We start from the raw sequence: 22,344 nt of genomic DNA on the forward strand, positions 1-22,344 counted from the left end.
TCGCCGAAATCTCTAAACAAAATCTCGCGATAACCGAAAATGACGTCATAGCGCCGAGGTAATCAAGAAATTTTTCAAGATCACCTTTTCTTAATTATAGTCTATAATCACATCTTTAGACTATTGAAACACTTAAAATGTTTTGGGTAACAGGTAGAATTAGTATTCCTGTCCAGTTTCTTGAGGGAAAACCGAAGTTTTTTGTTTGTCCGGATACTAGTCCATACGAGTATTAGTATTCTTCAATTAGTTCCGGAAATATAAACGACGTGCAGTGTTTGTCAGTTCAGCACAGTAAACAAGTGTATATGTAAAGTTTCAATCTATTCCAGTGAGTTGGCACTGAAATCCTTTCTTACATGTACATACAAAACCTTAGCCAAAAATTCTTAATCGAAGAAGGGGCACATTTTTTTTTGTTGTAAAAAATGCAAAATAAGAGTTATGGAACCTCTACATTGCAAGTTAGTATATCACAGTAAATAAGTGTGGGAAGTTTCAATCCATTTTTACAAATGGTTACAGAGATACCAGCATACATACAGAAATTTAACCAAATCAGGACGCTGACGCCGACGCCCACGAATGTTTCTACTTTTTCTTAGAATTTTTGAGCTAAAAAGCGTACAGTTTGATTTTGTAAATATAATGGCACTATCAATATACAAATTTATAAAGATATTTAATTTTAACTTTCTCTCTTGCGGATATTTCCCCAGTAACATCATATTAAAAACTATACATTTGTGTAATATATATTTCTCACAAAGCGCATGTAGTCTTTTTTAATACATATTTAATGTATGAAATCATAAAATGATTCAGTGGGATTACCTTTCCCATTAGCTGAGAAAATATTTAACTAATTTTCACTATCGTTACTTAGATTTGGTTTAAGGTATTGGAGCCGTAATAGAGTACCTCCTTTTTGAAGAGTATTCAATTCCTACCATAAACCTACTTTGACTGCAATTTTCAGCGTAGGGGTGGGGGACGGGGCGTAGGTTACATGCGGTAAAAGTTCTCTATTTTGCCTTCATTCTTTAGATTACATATTGTGAAAGAAATGCAGGTAGGTTTTACTTCTGCCCCAAGGTTATTTTTGAATGAAGTGAGCAAAATTCAAAACAGACCCACAGGATTCGACCTTAATTTTTCAATGTTGGAGTTAGAATTCTGTCTCGTTAAATCTGCTTACTTCAAGCTAGAAAAAAATGATATTTACTGTTTTATTTTGTGTTTTATAATTGTTTAACAATAGTTTGATGTTTCTTTATCAAAATTAATGCTGTAATGAATTCTCTGCAAACGTTTAAAATAGTGGCCATCATATTAAAATTTGTCTTTACTTTAGCTTGAGGAAATACCATAAATTATACAAAATTTTCAAAAAACGGCACGGTAAAAATTGTTTAAAATTTGCAACACAGTGCGAAACATATGCGAAATGTGTGGTCATCACACCGGAATAAACTCCTTATTGTGGAAATGTCAAGACAATAGAGCAAAGTCTAACAGTGAATGGTGCAGAATTTAGTGAATCAGCGTTTGGTGAAATTGGACTTCGGAAACTAAGTAACAATACCCTCATCATTATTCCAAGGCTGTATAGTATATCTCTTGGGGATGTTCTTTTCACAGAAATTTATACGGACATGAGTGGGTGTAAAGCAACCGTTAAATAAAACACTGTTATTCCAACTCACTTATAGATATATGAATTTAGGACTTTTTCATGACTGGTCTAGTGAACATAAGAAGTATAGAAACATTATATCATGTAAAATTGTATACATTTAATTTGTTCGTGTGTATCTTTTACATTTTGTTTCGGTATAGGGGTAACTAATGTGGCGAATAGGAAATGTAAATATATGTACAGAGTCACCTCCCTTCCTTTGTAATTAAGTATTACTCGGTAAATGTTTTGTTTATAGACATATTTGATTGAAAACGACCAAATGTTTACTTTCAAAGTAGTTACCACTCTAGACCATATAGTTATAACTGAAGTAGGTCTCAGAATGAGTGTTCCCTCTGGCACATTTTGTTTGTATGCTTGCTTGGTAACTTCGCTCATATCAACAATGTTGGGAGAGGTGAATTTTGTCTAAGACTATAAAATGGTGAAATGTTTAATATGTTTAATATTACAAACCTTAATCGTACAGACTTCCATTATACGAGCCTCAATCATACAAACACTTAAATGCAGGTCAAATAAAGTGTTATATTATATTTTCAAGTTTTTTCTTCCTAATAATGCGAAAGTATTACAGCAAAAGACACATATATGACACCGCCTTGCAATTGTCAACTGGAGAGTTTTAACTACTTTATTGACATCGAATTTCACTCTATAATCTTAACTTTGTTTAAGGTTCAAGTTTATTTGAGTATGTTTTACGCTTTAATCCAAAAAAAAAAAGAATTCATTTATGAGGACTATCGCTTAGTATTTATTAAAACTTTTATGACTGGTACAGATTTATATTCCTTTAGTAAATATTTAACAATTGCTGAACTGAAATAATATTTTTCTCTAAGACTTAAACATTTCCCGAGGACTAATAATATTTCAAAAGATCGAATTGTTCTATCATTAAGCTGATTAAAGACTCATTAAGCGAGTGTTTAAGTTTGCGGACTTCTAACATCACATTACCCTCACCGGCATGGGTTCAAAACCTCGCTTTGTGTGTAGATTATTTCATGTGATGAACCATCTACCTTGTTTGCGGAAGGTCCGTTGATCTGTTTAGCCGTCCATCTGTGCATAAAACAGACAGACAACATTAAGTCAATATGTGCCTCCCACTACATGTGGGAGACATAATGAGTTGTTTTTAAGTTCAGTTTAAGAGTTTCAAAAACATATTTTAGGTCATAAATCAACTTTTCCAGCAATTAATTGTTGTGGAAGACCTCAAAATGTCTAGCCATTGATTCAGGCCTGGACGGGCACCTAGGTAAAGCCACCAACGTTCCATAGGCCAGTTGGATGACTGGTTTCCTGGATGAATGACTTTCAAACCTCAAGAATTCTACACAATAAAGCGAGGTTTCAAACCAAAATCGGCGAAGGTCAAGTCATTCAAAAGGTAAGCTACCTTAACCACACACCCACGGAGGTCCCCCAACTCTAAACGAAATACCACTCGCGAATAATTCAAGGTGTTTAATATTCGTACCTGGATTCTTAGGTCTGTAAAAGAAGAAAATGTATAACATTATTCATGCAAGCTCTATTAACGATTTTCATATGATAGTACTTAATTGTATAATATACTAGGGCTTACAAAATTATTTATATAGTGCTCTACACCTAAAAAAAAAATAATGAAAAAGAAATACAATTCTTAATAAATACCTACATCATAAAAATGGTTTTGAGTTTTTTTAGTTTGCTGATGTTTTCGACAAAAGAAACAAAACATTTGGCTTTGACAGGTAAATAAATAAAAAAGTTCACCATATCAGTCTGTTTGTTCTTTTTTTTCTAAAATTAAGCGGTGATGTTATTAAATTTGGGAACTGTAACGGAGGTTAAAAGGTACAAAATATAAATGAAATAGGGTATCCTGATTAGTCATTGCAAGAACATGTACGTATTTTTTTACAATATTATACAGCTATTATTTTTGCTTTTATCCCTCCGATAACTTGCTATAAAATGGTGTAACCAGCAACAAATTATAATACCACAAAACATCATAGATGCAAAATACCACTTATTGCGTAATGTTTTGATAAACAGTGGTGACGTTACCTTTTTTATCGAATTTAAACAGCGACCATATTACTACTAAGTCAATTAAACACACGGACATTAAAAGGTAACCTAAAGGTAATAAACTGTGAAACAACAAGACTTAAATTGCAAATGAAGAAAGCAGGTTAAGTAAAATAGATGATCATTAGAAAATCACATATTACCATAAATATCAAATAAATGTTTAAGTTAACAACAGTTGAGGCATTGCAAAGTGTTTAGGTAAGCGAGTGTGAAGGTGAGCGATTATGAACACACGCATGCACGGAAGCACCCACACCCACACACACACACACACACACGCACATACACTGCTTTAAAAAGCATAAAACGACATCTTAAATGATAAGTGTGGAAAGACTCAACAGAATTATGTTTTATAGGCGATGTTTATCTATATTGTTCATGTGTCAATATATAGGTAACAACTGAGAACTTTGTGGAAATCCGTACGAACAGCTACTACAGTATTGTTAATCACACTTTAAGGAGTAAAATCCAAACCTCCTATTCCTGAATCGTTACTTGACAGTGAGTATACATCACTGCTTTAAGCAGAGTTACAGCCACTCTGTGACGGCTCAACATTTGTATGAAGAGAATGTTTTCCAGAGGGTTGCACTGTGTTGTTTATGGCTTCCTCAATAGCATTTGCAGTCTGGTTTTCTGACACATTGTCTTCAGTATCAACAAAAGGTGCTGGAAGTTCTTCGAACAAACAGTCAGTAACTTGCGCCTTAAGTTTATCACTCTTTAAGTCATATCCCAGATACAGTTCTGAAATTATAAATTTTAGATAAAAGACATAACTGTGTCTGTATATTGTATAAACCTGTTACTCATCAAATTGGAAAGGCACAATGTAACCAAATTTGATTCGAATGTTTCTAACACTTATTAAACAAGCAGTCTGATTTAAGAACTTTATTCCCCTCCGAAAAATACTTTATATTTAATCTATATTACAAGCAAACCTTAGTAAAAAAACTGATGCTCAACAACTCCCTGTTGATAACTTTTACGCCAATTTAAAAATCTGTATGAAAAATTTAGAAACTTCTATATTCTCATATGTCAAAAAAAAGGATTGAGGGAAAGGAATAAACTCAGTTTGAGAACTGCAATAACCTATAGCTAATAATATTACCTGTGTAAATTTAGAACAATCGTCGTAGCTTCAATATCGTTTTAGCCAAGGTTGCTTAATTCAGTTAAAATCTCATTAGAGTTCAGTATCCGGGTTAATAAAATATCAAATTGTTGGATAATTACGACCAATACATTATGTGTTCAAGCGGTCACTAAATGTGAATCAACAGAAGTTACACTGCTTACTTTGAAACTTAAAACGTACTTAACTTCCAAACTTGATCATTTTGAACCAGACTGGTTTACGCTGTAAAGAAAACAATTATAATAACCGTTCAATATAATGTTCCAATCTATTATTTACATTCTTTTCGAAAATCATCTGGACTTATAACAAGACCGCTATACTATAAGCATTGTGATTAAAAATACTCTATTAAACAAACTATTGATACTACAAACGCTTCCTAAGAACAAAATTGCAGTGATAAAATGTTTATTGGGTTCTTCAGAATGAAACATTTACAACAACTAAGAATATTTAAAAAGGGTGTTTCAGGTGTATTAATGTGGAATTAAACCTAGCAATATGTTAATACTTTCCAAGCATTCGTAACACTGAAAAGAGTTTCCAAAATCAAAATACCATTAAAAGCGGTATACGTGGATGGGATCAAAAGTAATGCCACTGGCTATTGATAACCGCTATTTTAGCGCGAGTACAAAATTCACGCCTTGCAAGTGTTCCCCGTTGTAATAGCTTTCAATCGACGTATAAACTATACAGGTAGACACAATATCTCGCTCACAATTCACATTTGCACAAACCCTACTCGTAGGCGGTTAGGCAAAATGGTTGGTAAAAGTGTAAAAAATGCGAACGAAATTAGGTTTTACATTAAGACTTGCGCTTCACTCGGAAGAGGTTGCTGACATACGCGTTGTTTATGGTAGTAATGAAATGTCCTTTTCTACAGTTTGCAGATGGGTTAGGAAATTTTGTGCAGGCGTTGAGTCTGTCAAAAATGCGCCTAAAACTGGTCGACCTAAGTCTGCAAGTAGTCCAAGGATTGTTGAAAAAATCAAACAAATAGTACTTTCTGACGCAAGATATACTTCTCAGCAGATTGCGGAAATGGTGGGCATTTCAAAAGCATCTGTGTTGCGCATTCTGCGAAATAATTTGAAATTGAAGAAGAAAAGTGCTAGATGGGTCCCGCATTTGCTCACTGATGAGCAAAAACTCATGCGCGTTAAGATGGCGCGCAAGCTTTTGAAAAGGTTTCCAAGATCAAAAAAATTTATGAATGTAGTAACAGGTAATGAGTCTTGGATACATTTCTTCGAACCGCATCGAACAATTAGTAACCGAGTAAGGCTCACCAAAAATGCCAGAAGGCCTTGCATTGCCAAAAGGATTGCAAGTGTGAAAAAGGTTATGTATGCCCTACTTTTCACTACTAAAGGTCTCGCCATCCAGGTTCCTGTACCTAAAAGCAAGTCAATGAATGCCAAGTTTTATAAGAAAAAGTTCTTAAAAAGTCTCAAGTATTTCCAGAAACGTCGACCAAAGACGGGTATCCGAGGCATCCATTTGTTACATGACAACGCCTCGAGTCACAAGGCTGGGATTGTGACGTCGTTTTTGAATGAACAGGAAGTATATGTTCTAGAACACCAATCCTATTCTCCGGATCTAGCCCCCTGTGACTTTTTCCTTTTCCCTCGTCTCAAGAAAATGCTTGCAGGCAGAAAATATACATCCCGCCAAAAGTTGGGGGCCGCCATATTTAACCACCTTAGTGATATACCTGAAAAAGACTATCAGAAAGCTTTTAAGGATTGGATTAAAAGATTAAGACGTTGTGTATCTGTCAAAGGAAATCACTTTTAAGGTTTGAAATAAAGATCTTGTTAATGCAACCTTTAGTTCTTATTTAACACCATTGGTTGCATTACTTTTGATACCACCCTCGTATCTTCTAAAAGATAGAGTTTTGCTTAACTTTTCGAAGAATAATGGGGGCTGTACTCGCTCTTGCGTCGGCGTCGGTTTTGCCGACAGCGTTTTTGTTATCGTCAGCTTCGCCGCCGACACCATTGTTTTCAGGTTTAAATTTTCATTGGACGCTTCTCAAATCTCATTGTATTATCATTACTAATAATAAGTTTTGATGAGGGCTTGTCGTTAAAGATCAATTATCTACAATGTCAGGTCAATTGGACTAGATGCTATAGGAGTGTTGGTTGAAGATTTATGGCAAGTTTCTTCATATTGTTATTTCTGTCTAAGTACTGCCCATATAGTCATCAAATCTTAAGAAAGGATTAGTTTTGGTACAGAGCAGACATTATCTAGTTTCGGTACAGAAACCAAAGAATTCAAGATCGCTATGATCTGAAAGTGTTATAGCGCTAGTAAACGTCTTGTAGTATAGACTTATCATTAAACCTCATGTTGGAACTGGCCTAAGAATGAGGCAAGAAAAGATTTGTTTAGTGGCCGCAAATGCACATGATGGCCACTTGCAATAACTTCCTATCTAACACGTCCTCACCCCTTTAAAGGTTTTGTTTTTCAAATCATTCTTCCCATTATAACTTTCTTATTGTTTCTTTGTTTACATTTTTCTCTATTATTACACCCACTTTCACGATAGCTAACTTTTCCGTTAAAACAATAGTAGTGTATTGTCAATAATGATGCAACATAGATACAATGAATTCATAACTGAAAATAGTTTTCCCATGTTGTTCCTTAGAAATGTCAAATTTTTTGTTTAGGCTGTGGCTCTGCTAAAAGCTCTTATAATAAGAAGCAGTTTAGTATATTCATATAAGCATTAAACGATTTGATTTCCGGCTGACAGAATTTCAAAACGATCATTTACAAAATGTCTTTTTAATATTGAATTTTATAGCTTACTGTTACAACTATCTGATCCTTTTGATCAATTGCAATATACCATTTCTTTGTCAGATCACAAAGAGTAGTTGCAAAGTCTATATGTCCTTCAGTGTCAACTTGCAAAAACCTTGGATGCTTCCATATTATCTCTGAAATTTTGTAATAATCAAATGTTTATAAAAAGCTGTAATGATAAGTTTATCAATGCACTTAATTGATACTATTTTACTCCACGAAACAATTAAGGGTTAGCGCTATAAGAAGAGCGAGAAATGATCCGAATTGTTTACTTTATTCGAACGGGAGCACAACATTGTTCTTATGATTATCATGCCTGCTGGGTGTTCTTGAATCATTACAGACACTGAAAACGATTTCAAAACTGGCTTAAATGAGACATTTTTGAACATTTAAATATTTGATTAAAAAGGTAGCCATTGATTTTCATGACAAAGAAAGAAAAAACAAATGGCATATGTAATTTATTTTCAAATATCTTTTAAACTATTTTTTCTTAATTCTAAAAACATTAATGATGAATGGATTCAATTATCTCAAAATGTCAAGTTTTCATAGAACAATTTGCTATATTATAGCAGGTAGTTATAAACGATAAATTTGCTGTACGTACTTGTTTTGTTGCTGCCATCATTCATAAAACCAATCCGTGCTTTACCGTCACATATATCTATGTACTTATCGGTGCCAGATACCTTATAAAGGTGTTTGCTCATTGGTCTATAATCTGTCTTGTCACCTTCTAGTTCTTCATATTTTAAATCAGCAACAGCTGGAGAGACTTGAAAAAAAACACAACAAATATCAAGCGGTAGTTAAGACTGAGACAGGACGAAATTTCTTGGTAATCATGTGTACTTATATACTTTAAGTAATCATCTTACTAAAACATTCCGAAATACCAAACAGAGTGGTGTGCATGTTCATGTCATAAGGCAATGACATATATAATCTTGAAATTACGAACAATTTTGCCGTCACTAGTTTCAGTCGATTTTTTGTTTGGTCTAATATTTATGTCGCAAGGCGATATTTACAGCTGGATGAGGTCGTCGAACTTAACGAGGCTGCTATGCTACGGAGGCCCATTTCGGTCAAATCTACACACATAATCAATACTATGGATACAGTTCAGAAGACGAGGAAAAATTTAAACTTTCAGTAATTGAGAAATTTTAGCAGTGTGCAGAAATCTCGAAACCCAAAAAATATACCTTTCCGTTTTTTCGGAGATAGAACAGCATTTGTTTCTATCCACTCCCATTTCTGTTTGGTCAGTTTCCTTCTTATAATCTGAAATGCATTATAAATCCATTTTCTTTATCAGTTTGTTGGGAATTTTGCTTGATTTGTGTTTGCTTTTTTACTTGCAAAGTCTTATTTCTAATTTAAAAATCTGAAATACAATTGTTTGTGCTAAGATGACCTGTTTCATTTATGCAAAATTGAGAACATATATACTAAACAGAATACCAAAGAAAACCGTGTTTTCCCATCCACTTTGACATGTCGAAACAAGTTCAGCATGTTCATATGAGGCATTGCCGGAACAAACACACCATGTAACAGCACAAGTTCATCATCAACTCTAAAATGAAAGACTTCAGACTGTTGCTCAAGCTAATGAAACAACTGAAAATTAGAAAAGGGTGTTTGATAAAAGTTCTTTTACAGAGGCTCTTTTCGATTTTCGGACAAGTCTTTTGTTATTAATAACTCTGTCCAAAGGATGGATTTTTGCGAAGATAGTTGACTACTTCTATGCTAAAACATGTCCAAATAGGCAATGTAAGGTTTCAGACAAACGTTAAGATTACAAAATATAAATTCATACTTTTGTTAGTAAGCTGGCCCAACCATGATAAAACACCGATTTGAATGATTTAACGTATCAATACATGGTAGATATCTTAGGGATGTCGCCGTATATTTCTTTTGAAGTACATTTAGCATTTTGAAAGATTTAAAGATGATAACTATCCGCTGTAGTTTCCGTACTAGGTAAAAGCAGACAAAAAATTATGATTCATATAAGCATAAGAATAACCACAAATCTATAGAAATTCATTCCAAATCCATTGAAATGTATTTTAGTTGATACATGTATACTAGATGATATATTGATACAAAACACACGCATCTTCTTTAAAGTCCTGCTTGTGAACAATACTTGGCAGGAAACAGAAATTTCTCAAAGTGATATACATTGTAATTATAACTACATGTACTGTTATTATGTCTCCCACCACACAGTGGTGTGGGAGACATATAGATTTACTCCTGTCTGTGTGTCTGTCTATCTGTGTGTCTGTCTTTTACAAAGCTTGTCCGCACCCTAAGTCGAACAATTCTCATCCGATCTTCACCAAACATGAATAAATTGTGTTTGACCATAAGTCCACGGCCAAGTTTATCGGCCTAAGCACTTCAGAATTATGGCCCGTGAATTACCGAAAATTGGCCTTTTTACTCTTTTCCGCGCTCTAAGTCGAACATTTCTCATCCAATCTTCACCAGACTTGAAAAAATATGTCTGTCTATAAGTTCTCGGCCAAGTTTGATAACTAGCCAAATCGGCCCAGGCACTTCGGAATTGTGGCCCTTGAATTACCGAAAATCGGCCCTTTTACTCTTGTCCGCGCTCTGGGTCGAACATTTCTCATCCGATCTTCACCAAACTTGAACAAAATGTATTTGACAAATAACTCCTCAGTCAAGTTCATTAACTAGCCAAAATGTCCGAGGCACTTTAAAATTATGGCCCTTGAATTACCCAAAATCAGCTTTTTAACTCTTCAAAGGTATATTTGTAGTGAGTAAACAGTATATAAAGACTGACTTACTATTTAGATGATTAGGCAGTTGTAAGAGACATGCGCTATTTTCAAAAGCAGCTCTAGTATAAATGTTATTGTCGTCGGTCGTCAAGTAAATTAAGCATTTTAATAAAATGTATTTCGATCTGTACACTTATTTCTACACTTTATGTTGACTATACAGTAATTGACATTTTAACCTTGCACATTTTTCTACAAAATGTTAATATGCCCTTTAATTGTGTTCTTTTGTGAAAGACATGATGGCCATAACCTTTTCTGTCAGCCTCATGGTGTCAACCACAAAAGAAATGTATACAATGTAATTCAAAAATGCTAAATAAACACGTACTGAATCCTCATATCTGATGCAGGTTGATGTGGTTCAACTTTCTCAAAGAAATGTCGGTAATATATCTTTCCGTATTCCAAATGTTCTATGTAGGTACACAATTGCGCACCAAAGTCATCACCTTCGGGTTTATCGGTATACTTGTGGGGAATAAAAATGTTCGTCTGTTGATCGGGTTTCTTTAACAAAATAATGCGTTACATTATCTGCTTAATTATCAAGACTGCGTTTAGGGATAGACGTACTTGTGAAATTCAGAAGAAAAAATATTCACTCAATTTTGCCATACGCGGTTTAATCTAGATCTAAATGTTTAGAATATATATAAAAAGATTGTTATGAAGCATAGAATACGTCCAAGAAATCATGTCCGCACTCTAAGTCGAACAATTCTCATCCGATCTTCACCAAACTTGAATAAATTGTGTTTGACCAGAAGTCCTCGGCCAAGTTCGATAACTAACCAAATCGGCCTCCTAGTAGGCACTTCAGAATTATGGCCCTTGAATTACCGAAAATCGCCCTTTTTACTTTACTCTTGTCCACGCTCTAAGTCGAACATTTCTCATCCGATCTTCACCAAACTTCAACAAAATGTGTTTGTCTATAAGTCCTCGGCCAAGTTCGATAACTAGCCAAATCGGCCCAGGCACTTTGGAATTGTGACCCTTGAATTAGCGAAAATTGGGCTTTATACTCTTGTCCGCGCTCTAAGTCGAACATTTCTCATCGATCTTCACCAAACTTGAACAAAATGTATTTGACCATAACCCCTCGGCCAAGTTCATTAACTAGCCAAATCGCCTGAGGCACTTCAGAATTGTGGCCCTTAATTAACCAAAATCAACCTTTTTACTTTTCACCATAGTGGCGTTGTGCCCAGCATGGATCCAGACCAGCATGCGCATCCGCGCAGTCTGGTCAGGATCCATGCTGTTCACTAACGGTTTCTCTAATTGCAGTAGGCTTTAAAAGCGAACAGCATGGATCCTGACCAGACTGCGCGGATGCGCAGGCTGGTCTGGGTCCATGCTGATCGCAGACCCACTACGATGGTTTTCTCATGGTACGGCTCAATTGCAGTTCAGGTTTGACTGAGTCTGTACATTAGATTTCAGTTGATTAAAGGTGCAACAACCCTCATAACCGCCCCCCCCCCCGCCCTCTTACCCCCTAGCACCGGCTTACGCGTAATTCTATTGCATGGATATTGAGTACAATTCATGACCTCAAAGAATCAGAAAATATAAAATTACTTTATCCAAATACATTTACATTATGTGAATTACTGTATTTAAATTTTAGCGTTGTGTTTAGGCATTTAGCACAATAAAAGTATTACAAACATTACAACTTATCTATTATTATGTTCAAGGCGGCCTCCGTGACCGAGTGGTTAAGGTCGCTAACTTCAAATCACTTCCCCCTCATCGATGTGGGTTCGAGCCGCATCACTCGGGGTGGTGAGTTCTTCATGTGAGGAAGCCATCCAGCTCGCTAACGGAAGGTCCGTGGTTCTACCAAGATGCCCGCTCGTGATGAAATAATGCACGGAGGGGCACCTGGGGTCTTCCTTTACCATCAAAGCTGGAAAGTCGCCATGTGACCTATAATTGTGTCGGTGTGACGTTAAACCCAACAAAATAAATTAATTAATAAATTATCATGTTCTAGGGCAATACTTCCATCAATGGTTGGATGAAACACGCTTTATACATTATTGTGCAAACATCAAATGTGCTGTGACATATATACAGGTAAACGTAAAGTCATGATTCAAGTTTATGTAGACTTTAATGTTTTGAAGCTTAATGCGTAATTATCAACAGAAGTTAATTTCATAGAAAGTATTATATCGCTATTTAAGTTTTCTTTTCAATATAGTCTATACAAGTTCCACAGTAAAATATCTTATAAATTCCAATTTGTTTTTACTAACGAGTCTGCAAAAATGGAAAACATGTTTGGTTAATAATTCAAATATAACATGTAACAACACAAAGGTAAAACTTGCAGCAGTGGATGTTTGAATAGTTATTCAAACAATGCCAAAACAAGAGACATTTTATTGTCTTTGAATAAAGCAGCAGACATTACCGTATCCCTGGGCAAAAAATAAGCAACATTAAAAACATATGGCAGTACCTGTCTATTAGAGGTCACACAGTATATCGATCTTTTCTCTGTCGGCATTTTACTCGGACTCATATCTTCATAGTTTGTTGGGACCTGGTTGGGTGCGCCCGGCAGCGTCCATTCTTTAATCTGACTCGTGAATATAGCTTTATTAGGTACCTCTTCTATAAACTTGGATATAGTTTCCGCTCGATCTTCCTTTTTATATACTGTGTTATTATCACTTTGTTCATGCTTCATTTTATTTTGCGCGGATGGTACATGTGAAATCTGACTAGCTGTAGCAGTACTAGGAGAAACACTTTCAGTTTCTTCTTCGTGTTTTATAATTTCACAAACATTGCTTGACTTCTTGACATATTGATCTTTTACAGCTTCGGAATTATCACTAGTATTGATCCTGATGTCTGAGTTAAAGCCAGATTTGCATATTAACTTTGGTCTTTTAACATTTCCACTATTCTCAAACGACTTGAATATCGGATAAGTTTTTTTCGTATTTAGTTCCTTTTCGTCGTCGATATCAAAGACATTTTGTTCTGTTTGTGATTTTCCAGCTTCCTCTGCTGTGATCTTTGTAACATAGTCGCCGCCGCATTCTTGTTGTTGACTTACTGAAGTCGGAGAATCACTCTTTTATTTTTCTGACTTCGGTCTCTTAGCCTCAGTCTGAATCTGTTCATCACTTCTTTGTCTCTTCATTTTTACTTTCTGAAATAATGCTTAAACATCACTCTACATACAGCTAAATTAATACTACTGAAATCTATAGTTTTGCCTATGCTTGATTCTCTAAAACTTGCAAGTTTTAAGGTATAGTAGCTGGCATAATCAGGTTAGTAGGCGAGTGCCTGCTTACTTAATATTACCAGCTATTGTACATTGTTCATTTTAACACCTTTTTAGTCAAAATAACTGAAACGCGAGAAATTGAAGTACATTCATAGAAATGAAGTCATAACTTTTTTAAAGGCAAAATACATATCAAGTTCAGATTGATTCATCATCTTAAGGTAGTGGACCCGTAATGACAATCGGCGATTTCCGTTCGTTTACGTATTCTCTGAATGTGATTTCGGCATTCTCCGGTTCTTATCGGAAAAATCAATATCAAATGGCCGAAGAATGCCGAAATCGCATACGGATGATACGAAATCGCACGGGAATTCCCGATCTCATTACGGGTCCGTTACCTTAACGCTATGTTTTTTTTTTTAAAATATATTTTGTTTTCAATGGGAAAATATGCTGTAAGGAACAGAGCACAGCTATAAAAGTATTTACTTGTAAGGGTGACAAATTACTTGGTTAATCTATTAGATGGAAACAGCTTCAAATTTACCAGTAAAGTACACCAATGTTATGTTAGAAAGTGCATAACGATTAAGAAGCTGTCTATATTAGGTTAGAGAAAAATGACAGGCAAAGCCTCTAATGTTTTTGACACCACCTTTCTAAGAATAATATTGCCAGCCACTGAGTATGTTCATTCAAATAAACACACGGCAGAAACGTGACGACGATATGCTCAACTAGTCGTGTACCAGTGTCCTGTTTTTGTTCATTGACGGACGGACAGACGGGCGTTAAGCCGAAACAACCAATGCAAAGGTAAGGCATAATAAAGTATCCGTCTAGAACTTAAATTCATTTCAAAACTGAAAATGAAGCAGTATATTTTACTTAACATTTTACCTACCCAAGTAATTTATCTGCACATAATTAAAGTTAATACGACAAAAAATTAATCGAATTTGGAGGATATTCATGTATTTGCTCTTTGCTACATGAATTTCATTATTATTACTTTAATTTGAGCGATATACTTTACCTGTCATTACAAAGCGATAGTCCCAATGTCATGTAATGATGTCCAGTCGAATCATACACTAAATATTGATATGAATATAAGTAACTATTTATTACCAAGTACTCCCATACACTTAACATGGAGTTATTGATATATTATCAAATACCTGGCTTTTACCTGGCTCGTTTTACCTGGCTGCGCATATCACTCACGGTTCATTGCGGTTGTAGTTGAAAACAAATCACGTATGCATTTTCTTGTTAGGTTTTTATAGTATACACATTAATCGTTTCAAGGTACTGTTTTCTAAGAAAAAAGTTAGAAATAAACATTGAGTTTGTAACATGCAAAAGTAAAAATGATCACAAATGTGAAAATGGTAACATATGTAAAAAAAATCTGTTACGTATGCAAAACCTTCCAGAAACGTGAAACCTAGTTGTTCTAAATGTAGAAATGACGCTGGTCACATATGTCATAAAGCGTTTCAAATGCAGAAACATTGTTTTAGTCACAAATGTTAAAAAAATATTCATACAAATATTAAACCGATTTTGAACCTCGAATTTTATTGTTAAAACACTTTAGTACTCACTAATGGGAGAAAACCTACTTCAAAAAAGGTCTACATATTTATGTGAATATTTGAAAGGATGTGAAGCCGATTCGTACAAACGCAAAGCTACAGCAGTGATCGGAAAAGTGTGGTGGATAATGTTAACCTGATGGACAGCCTTTCCCGGTAACTTCGGCAAATAGTTGCATGCATGTGCAAGATAAAGCAAATGTTGCACCTTTAACGTTAAATGTCGCAAAAACTTGCCCACCATTATATCTCGCAAAACCAACGCTAAATGTCGCACTTTCTATTTGACACTATGACATATACATGTATAAACAATTCCTTGTGTATATTTCAAAATTTTATTTTACGTAATTAACGTGAATCTTCAATAATAAAATAATGTGGTGTTAGCTTTAAGCCCGACGGAAGTCAGCCTCATAAGTGCTGTTACGTACAGAAAAAAGAGGGCCTTGGTGGCCCGAGATAGCTCACCTGAGTTCCAAACCTTGCTTGAACAATCGCGCAAGAAAAATATTTGTGAATTATTTTGTAATAGGGCCAGTGTTTTAGAACAAAAATATTCTGAAGTTTCTACTAACTAAACACGATTTGATAATGGTTTTGTGTGTTTGTCGGGGTTGGGGATGAATGGGGAACGGGGTGAATGGTGACACAGAAATCTAAGACACAAATACCAAGGCAATTAATAGAAAATATATTTACATTTTTTGAAGAGGGAGAGGGAGGGGGTTTATATAATTATGTGTGGGGTGTGGTGGCGGAGAAAGGAGGATAATGTGGACAGGAAGAATGAGACTAAGCCAGACAATTTTAAGAAACTATAAGTAAAATATAAAAAATAATGAAAATGCCCACTCTTACCTGAAATAATGTACAGAGGGACACATAGGATCCTCCTGCGTCATTGAAGCTGGATAGTCGCCTTATGACTTTAAATGTAAACCTCCAACAAAGAAATAGAACACATGACTGATTAATAGAAAATTTTCGTTTTCTACAGCTACACTGGTACAAAACACAGTAACACTGTTTCTGTTAACTGGCTGAGGTATATGATAAGTGACACGGAAGGTTTAAGTCTCTCGTGTGCACCTCGGTGCAGCTCACATACTTCGCATGTTTGCGATCAGGGGTATACCTGGGGATACGCCGATACGCCTGTGTGTACTAATTGTACACACAGGCGTATCGGCGTATGCCCAGGTATACCCCTGATATAATTCGACACCGGGGAAATGAAAAAGTGTGAAAAAATGCAATACCCATTTTATGCTTATTTTTTATCTTTTTAATTCATTCATTTTTTTGGTAAGTGGTTAGAGACCACCAATTGTTTATGGCGTGTACGGCTTTCCACACATCGAAACGTGTATATCTAATTACAAGTTTTCCAAGAACTATCTTAGTTCTTCCAAAATATCGGACGAAAAACATATGAATAGTGATACTTTATTTATGTAATTTTCGTGTAAATGAGATGACCCCCTGTTTACATCATTGACATGGCGGGAGAAATTCCTCTGAAAAAACTTTTTTTCAATACACATAAAATGTAGCAAATTTTGTCAAAATGTATAATAAAATATTGTAAATGCAGTGAAAAAATATCAATTTTGAAAAATAATCACTTCCTGGGTTTGTTTACATGACCAATCAGAACGCACAGACGTTACCTTATTCCCAGGTATACACTTACCTCATTCCCAGTAAGTTCTCTGTACTTTTTGGAATTGGTGGTCTCTGACCAAGTAGCTTAGTTGCTTTTTTTTCAGGAAAACTTTTTTGAGGTCCATTTCCCCCTAAAAAAATCCTTTTATTTGAGGAAATCCCCACATATTTTTTTATCAAGTAGATTTAGACTGCATATGTGCATTTACTGTGTTTGTACATGTTTTTGCTGGAATTCAAAATAGAAATGTACATATTGTTGTATGTTATATAAATTGTAAGGTTAATAGGTGGATGGCTCTCCGACCCCTGTTATACCATTTACGGCGATAATAAACGGGGTTACCATCAGGGCCTTAAAATGCAATTAATGTAAAGTCTAAAGGGAGTTAGGCGGCTATTTCAAGTTTTTCTTTTAACAATATCATCTGCATGAGATTTATCAAATTCGTTTTTGAAAAAGATTTATTTGTTCCTGTAATTATTTTGGAAAAGTTAATGGTATATTCTTTGCAAGTATAAGGCATAGCAAATACAGCCAGAGCCACACATCGCCAAATAGGCCTGCCTTAAATAGAAACACAGACGCACACATGCACGCACGCACACAAACAGACAGTGATAACAAAAAAAGAAAAATGTTGGCACCGCCCAGGAACGGGCACTGGCAACAACTTCGATATTTTTCTTCATTCTTAATTGTATTAAGAAACCATTTTTCTGTTGAAATCTGGTCCTAAATTTCCCCCAAGGTGCTCCTCCTTGCATTATTTTATCACGGGCGCACATCCGGGTAGAACCATCGACCTGCCTTAATCCAGCTGGATGGTTTCTTCTTATGAAGAATTCAATGCCCAGAGTGAGGCTCGAATCCACATGTGTGAGGTGCAAGTGATTCAAAGTTAGCGACCTAAACCACTGGGCCATGGAGGCCCCGAGTAAAACATTGGTATTCAAGCATAGAAAGGGAGAACAAAAAGCGCTTAATTAAGAAATAATCTATAGCAAAAGAGTGCTTTAACACTATTTATACACGATGGGGGTTATACGTCGGGCGTAATAATTTTACGAGGGCGCAGCGACGTATTACCGCCTGAGAGCATAAATAGTGTTAAACACTCTTTTGCTATAAATTATTTCGATTCTAACATTCCCTAAATCTAAAACAGTAGATAAAATATGATAGCGCTCTTTCTTGGTCGCAACAAAAACATTGACGTCACCGCACGTTAACGTGATGTCATTCTAGCGTAAGTGTGTTTTAACGGAGACAAGCATATTAGAATATAACGTCAATATCGATGTGCAATTCAGTCTAGATGAGGATACCGAAATACTAAAGCAATTTACGCAGTTTGATTTTTGTTTGCAAAAAATAGATGTGGTTTACATTTTCTAGGAAAAGTTAACTTTCGTGTGAGAAAGATATCAATGGTTATTCAATAAAACCGGATACATTCGCAATTTATGGGTAAACGCGTTTATAAAAAAACCTGTCAAAATGCGGATGCAAAAGTCATGCATGAAAATTAAACATTGCGATGATTTCAAAAACGATAACAGCAAAAACTAGAATACCCTTACACAGTCCAATCGAGACTCTCTCTCTCTCTCTCTCTCTCTCTCTCTCTCCTACCCCATACTCGCATCAACCTATACTCATCAAAGTTGAACCCAACTATATTGAAATAATATTTTCTCAAAATTTAGACCCAAAACGCACCAGAGGCTAATATTTCATACCTATATTTCAAAATTTCCAAGGATGAGCACCCCTGACCCCCTTAAAGGAGGGGAGTACCCTTCCAGTACCTTAAAATTAAGATAAAAATGCACCAGAGACCACCATTTCATACCTGTATTTCAAAATTTCCCAGGGGGAGAGCCCCATGACCCTACCCCTCTAAAATGACAGTGATACCCCCATACATTAAGCTTATAACTAAAAATGCACAAAAGCCAAGCATTTCATTCCTGTATTTCAAATGTTCCAGGGTACAAATCCCAACCCCCTAAAATGAGGGGGAGTACACTCCCAATACCTTAAAAATTAGACCAAAAAATGCACAACAGGCCGACATTTCATACCTGTACATAGAAAACTCCCCCCATCCACCCCAATACGGACAGAGACCCCCTCCCGTACATACCGCATCTCGCCGTTGACGCCGTTGCATTAAACTGGTCCCCTAATCAACTATTTCTGGATTCCGGCCGGTTTATGTTGTGTAGTGAAATTCTTCCAGGTCGACGCAAGACATGTGATACAACGCGCGACAATACGACGCGTTTAGCCTAAATAGTTAAATATTATTTCCTACAAATAACAACAGTATAAATTAGCTATCAATAAAACATGCGTACATCTTGCATAAAAATAATCAGTAACAAAATAATTATACCGCATTTTCTTTACTTTCCATTTCCAAGCTTGTAAACAGTCTTGCAAGTCATTCCGTTATAGAGACAGAACCCAGTATTTATAAAGATAGAAATACATTCAATTAAGTCTAGAAAATGATTTCTTAGTCTTTTAAATAAATAAAAAGAGTTTACAAACTTGAAATTTATGAAAGATTTGTTTATATCAATAAGTGAAGTATTAATATGTAATTTAAAGTTGTTACCACAAAGAATGATTTCCAACTCTTGCATACAAGCAGCAGAGATATTTATTAGTTCACTTTCCTTGCAGCTACACAACTGAGTGGAAAATGAAAAGGGTTTCAGACATAATATGAGCCGCGCCCTGAGAAAACCAACATAGTGGCTTTGCGACCAGCATGGATCCAGACCAGCCTGCGCATCCGCGCAGTCTGGTCAAGATCCATGCTGTTCGCTTTCAAACCCTATTGCAATTAGAGAAACCATTAGCGAACAGCATGGGTCCTGATCAGACTGCGCGGATGCTGGTCGCAAAGCCACTATGTTGGTTTTCTCATGGCGCGGCTCATATCATATTTTTTCTACAATAAAGACAATTTGGATATATTCATGTGTTCGATTTACCCATAAAGAACTGCTTTATGTTAAAAAAATAACTTTTAACAAGCCTATGATAAAATGAAATATCACTTACTACTTTATAATGAGGATAAAACTGTTTTGCTTGTATCAAAATGTCACATTTATGAACAGGTATTGTAGGATCTAACAGGTAGGATTAGTGCAATTACATTGATACTACAGACCAGAAACTGCGAAAAGGGTGTGCAGCAACAACTGGAAATGTCCTTAAGAGGTCAAGACTTGGGTGTTTTTGCTATCTAACAATTTTATGTATAAGGGTAAGAATATCAAGTTGAGAAAATACATTTACTCAGTCAGGGCCTTATATTGTCCACACGTGAGTTTGTATTGTAGTAAAGCTGTTATTAAAATGTGTTCATGAAAGATGAAAGTTAAGGATAGACTTCCCGGACGCACAGAACACTCCAAGCTGTCCATGGAGTTCATATGGCGGGAAAAGTAGGTCACTTTTTTGTGGTGTGTCTTTGATAAATGCTTATAAGTGTTTCATCATATCTTGAAATTTATACTGACAGTTTGTAACAAAAGAAAATTACGGTGGTATGTTTAGGACATGCATGTATTTTTTAAAGACTATATAATCTCGCGCGCACATCCTATCTCGGGCGCACGACATCTTATCTCGAGCGCTCGACATCTTATCTCGTGCGCACAACATCTATCTCGAACGCACGACATCTTATCTCATGCGCACGTTATTTTATTTCGAGCGCTCGACATCTTATCTCGTGTACACGACATCTTATATCGAGCGCTCGAGAAAAAATGTCGTGCGCACGAGATAAGATGCCGTGCGTACGAGATAAGATGTTGTGCGCACGAGATAAGATCGTGCGCACAAGATAAGATGCCGTGCGCTCGAGATAAGATGTCCTAAACATGCCACTGTAAAAAAGCAACGTCTAAATTGCTAAACTTTAAAGTCAGTAGCTATGAAAGGACTCGTCTAAGTGATGCAAAATAACCAACGAATATGGTGGGATACAAACGCGTAGTTTTCCATCCTATTTCATGTTTGATAAAAACTGACCTTCAATTTATTCTATTATACTAGTATCTGCTTTCCCCTTAAGCATGCATGGTATGATTAAAACATTTGCCGAAATTTCCTAAATTGTTGTTATTCAGCTTTGCGATATCTACCACACATTTGTTTCACTACTGTAGCGTCATGTTTGTACGAGTCGGTTCACATCCTTCCAAATTTTCTATTCACGTCAGTGATGTAGACATGATAATTGTGTAGACCTGTTTTGAAGCAACTTTTCACATATTGTTATCTAGTACTGTGTTTTTGCCATCAAATTTGAGTTTCAAAATAAGTTTTATATTTGTAGGAATATGTTTTTGACATTTGTGACTAAAACGATGTTTTCACATTTGTGACGCTTTTTTATGACGTATGTGACCATCGACATTTTTACATTTATATCAACTAGTTTTCACGTTTCTGGAATGTTTTTTTTTCACATGTAGCACATTTTGCTTTCACATTTGTAACCATTTTCGCATTTGTGACCATTTTTGGATTAAGGTCCTACTGTTGACATTTCTCACTAATAATCAAAACCAAACTGAAAATGCGTTTATGACCCGGGAAATGCTACGAGTCCGCTATATAGAGAGTGCGGGGTATCTTTACAGACGTAGATCTCGCGAGTTCGATCCTCGAGCGGAGCGCATGTTCTCCGTGACTATTTGATAAACGACATTGTGTCTGAAATCATTAGTCCTCCACCTCTGATTCATGTGGGGAAGTTGGCAGTTACTTGTGGAGAACAGGTTTGTACTGGTACAGAATCCAGGAACACTGGTTAGGTTAACTGCCCGCCGTTACATGACTGAAATACTGTTAAAAACGGCGTTAAACCCAAATCAAACAAACAAACAAAGATCTCGAGATCCAGTTACTGGACCTGTAGCAACTACCGACAAAACTCTCTCAGAAATCAAAACACTAATTACCATAGATGTGTTTTATATTCCAGTAGAACATTTGGATATTGTTTGCTCATCCAGCACCCTTCGATAACGTAGGTAGTACTCGGTGAGACAGCTTGTCGTGCCGATATCATTAAAGTCTGATATTTCTTTGTATTTGATGTTAGTGACATCAATAAAATGTATCTTTCCTAATTGAAAAAATATGTTTCGAACAA

At 35.7% G+C, this 22,344-nt stretch overlaps 1 protein-coding gene across 2 annotated transcripts; it reads right to left on the minus strand.

The window, feature by feature from the left end:
* Window positions 1–3,129: 3,129 nt before the first annotated feature.
* Window positions 3,130–15,055, minus strand: LOC123555504 (uncharacterized). Of its 2 annotated transcripts, XM_053548083.1 has the most exons (9): window positions 14,923–15,055; window positions 13,101–13,802; window positions 10,956–11,134; window positions 9,261–9,375; window positions 9,002–9,080; window positions 8,401–8,568; window positions 7,788–7,918; window positions 5,108–5,168; window positions 3,130–4,549 (listed from the first exon to the last, which is right to left on the minus strand). In XM_053548083.1, the coding sequence occupies exons 2-8, from the start codon at window positions 13,329–13,331 to the stop codon at window positions 5,127–5,129; spliced, it is 945 nt and encodes a 314-aa protein (XP_053404058.1). In that variant the 5' UTR covers window positions 13,332–13,802; window positions 14,923–15,055; the 3' UTR covers window positions 3,130–4,549; window positions 5,108–5,126. The 2 variants fall into 2 exon arrangements, with proteins under 2 accessions (XP_053404058.1, XP_053404059.1); XM_053548084.1 differs by lacking the exon at window positions 5,108–5,168.
* Window positions 15,056–22,344: the final 7,289 nt, after the last annotated feature.

This window comes from Mercenaria mercenaria, chromosome 7 (genome assembly GCF_021730395.1).
Source record: "Mercenaria mercenaria strain notata chromosome 7, MADL_Memer_1, whole genome shotgun sequence".
NCBI lineage: Eukaryota > Metazoa > Mollusca > Bivalvia > Venerida > Veneridae > Mercenaria > Mercenaria mercenaria.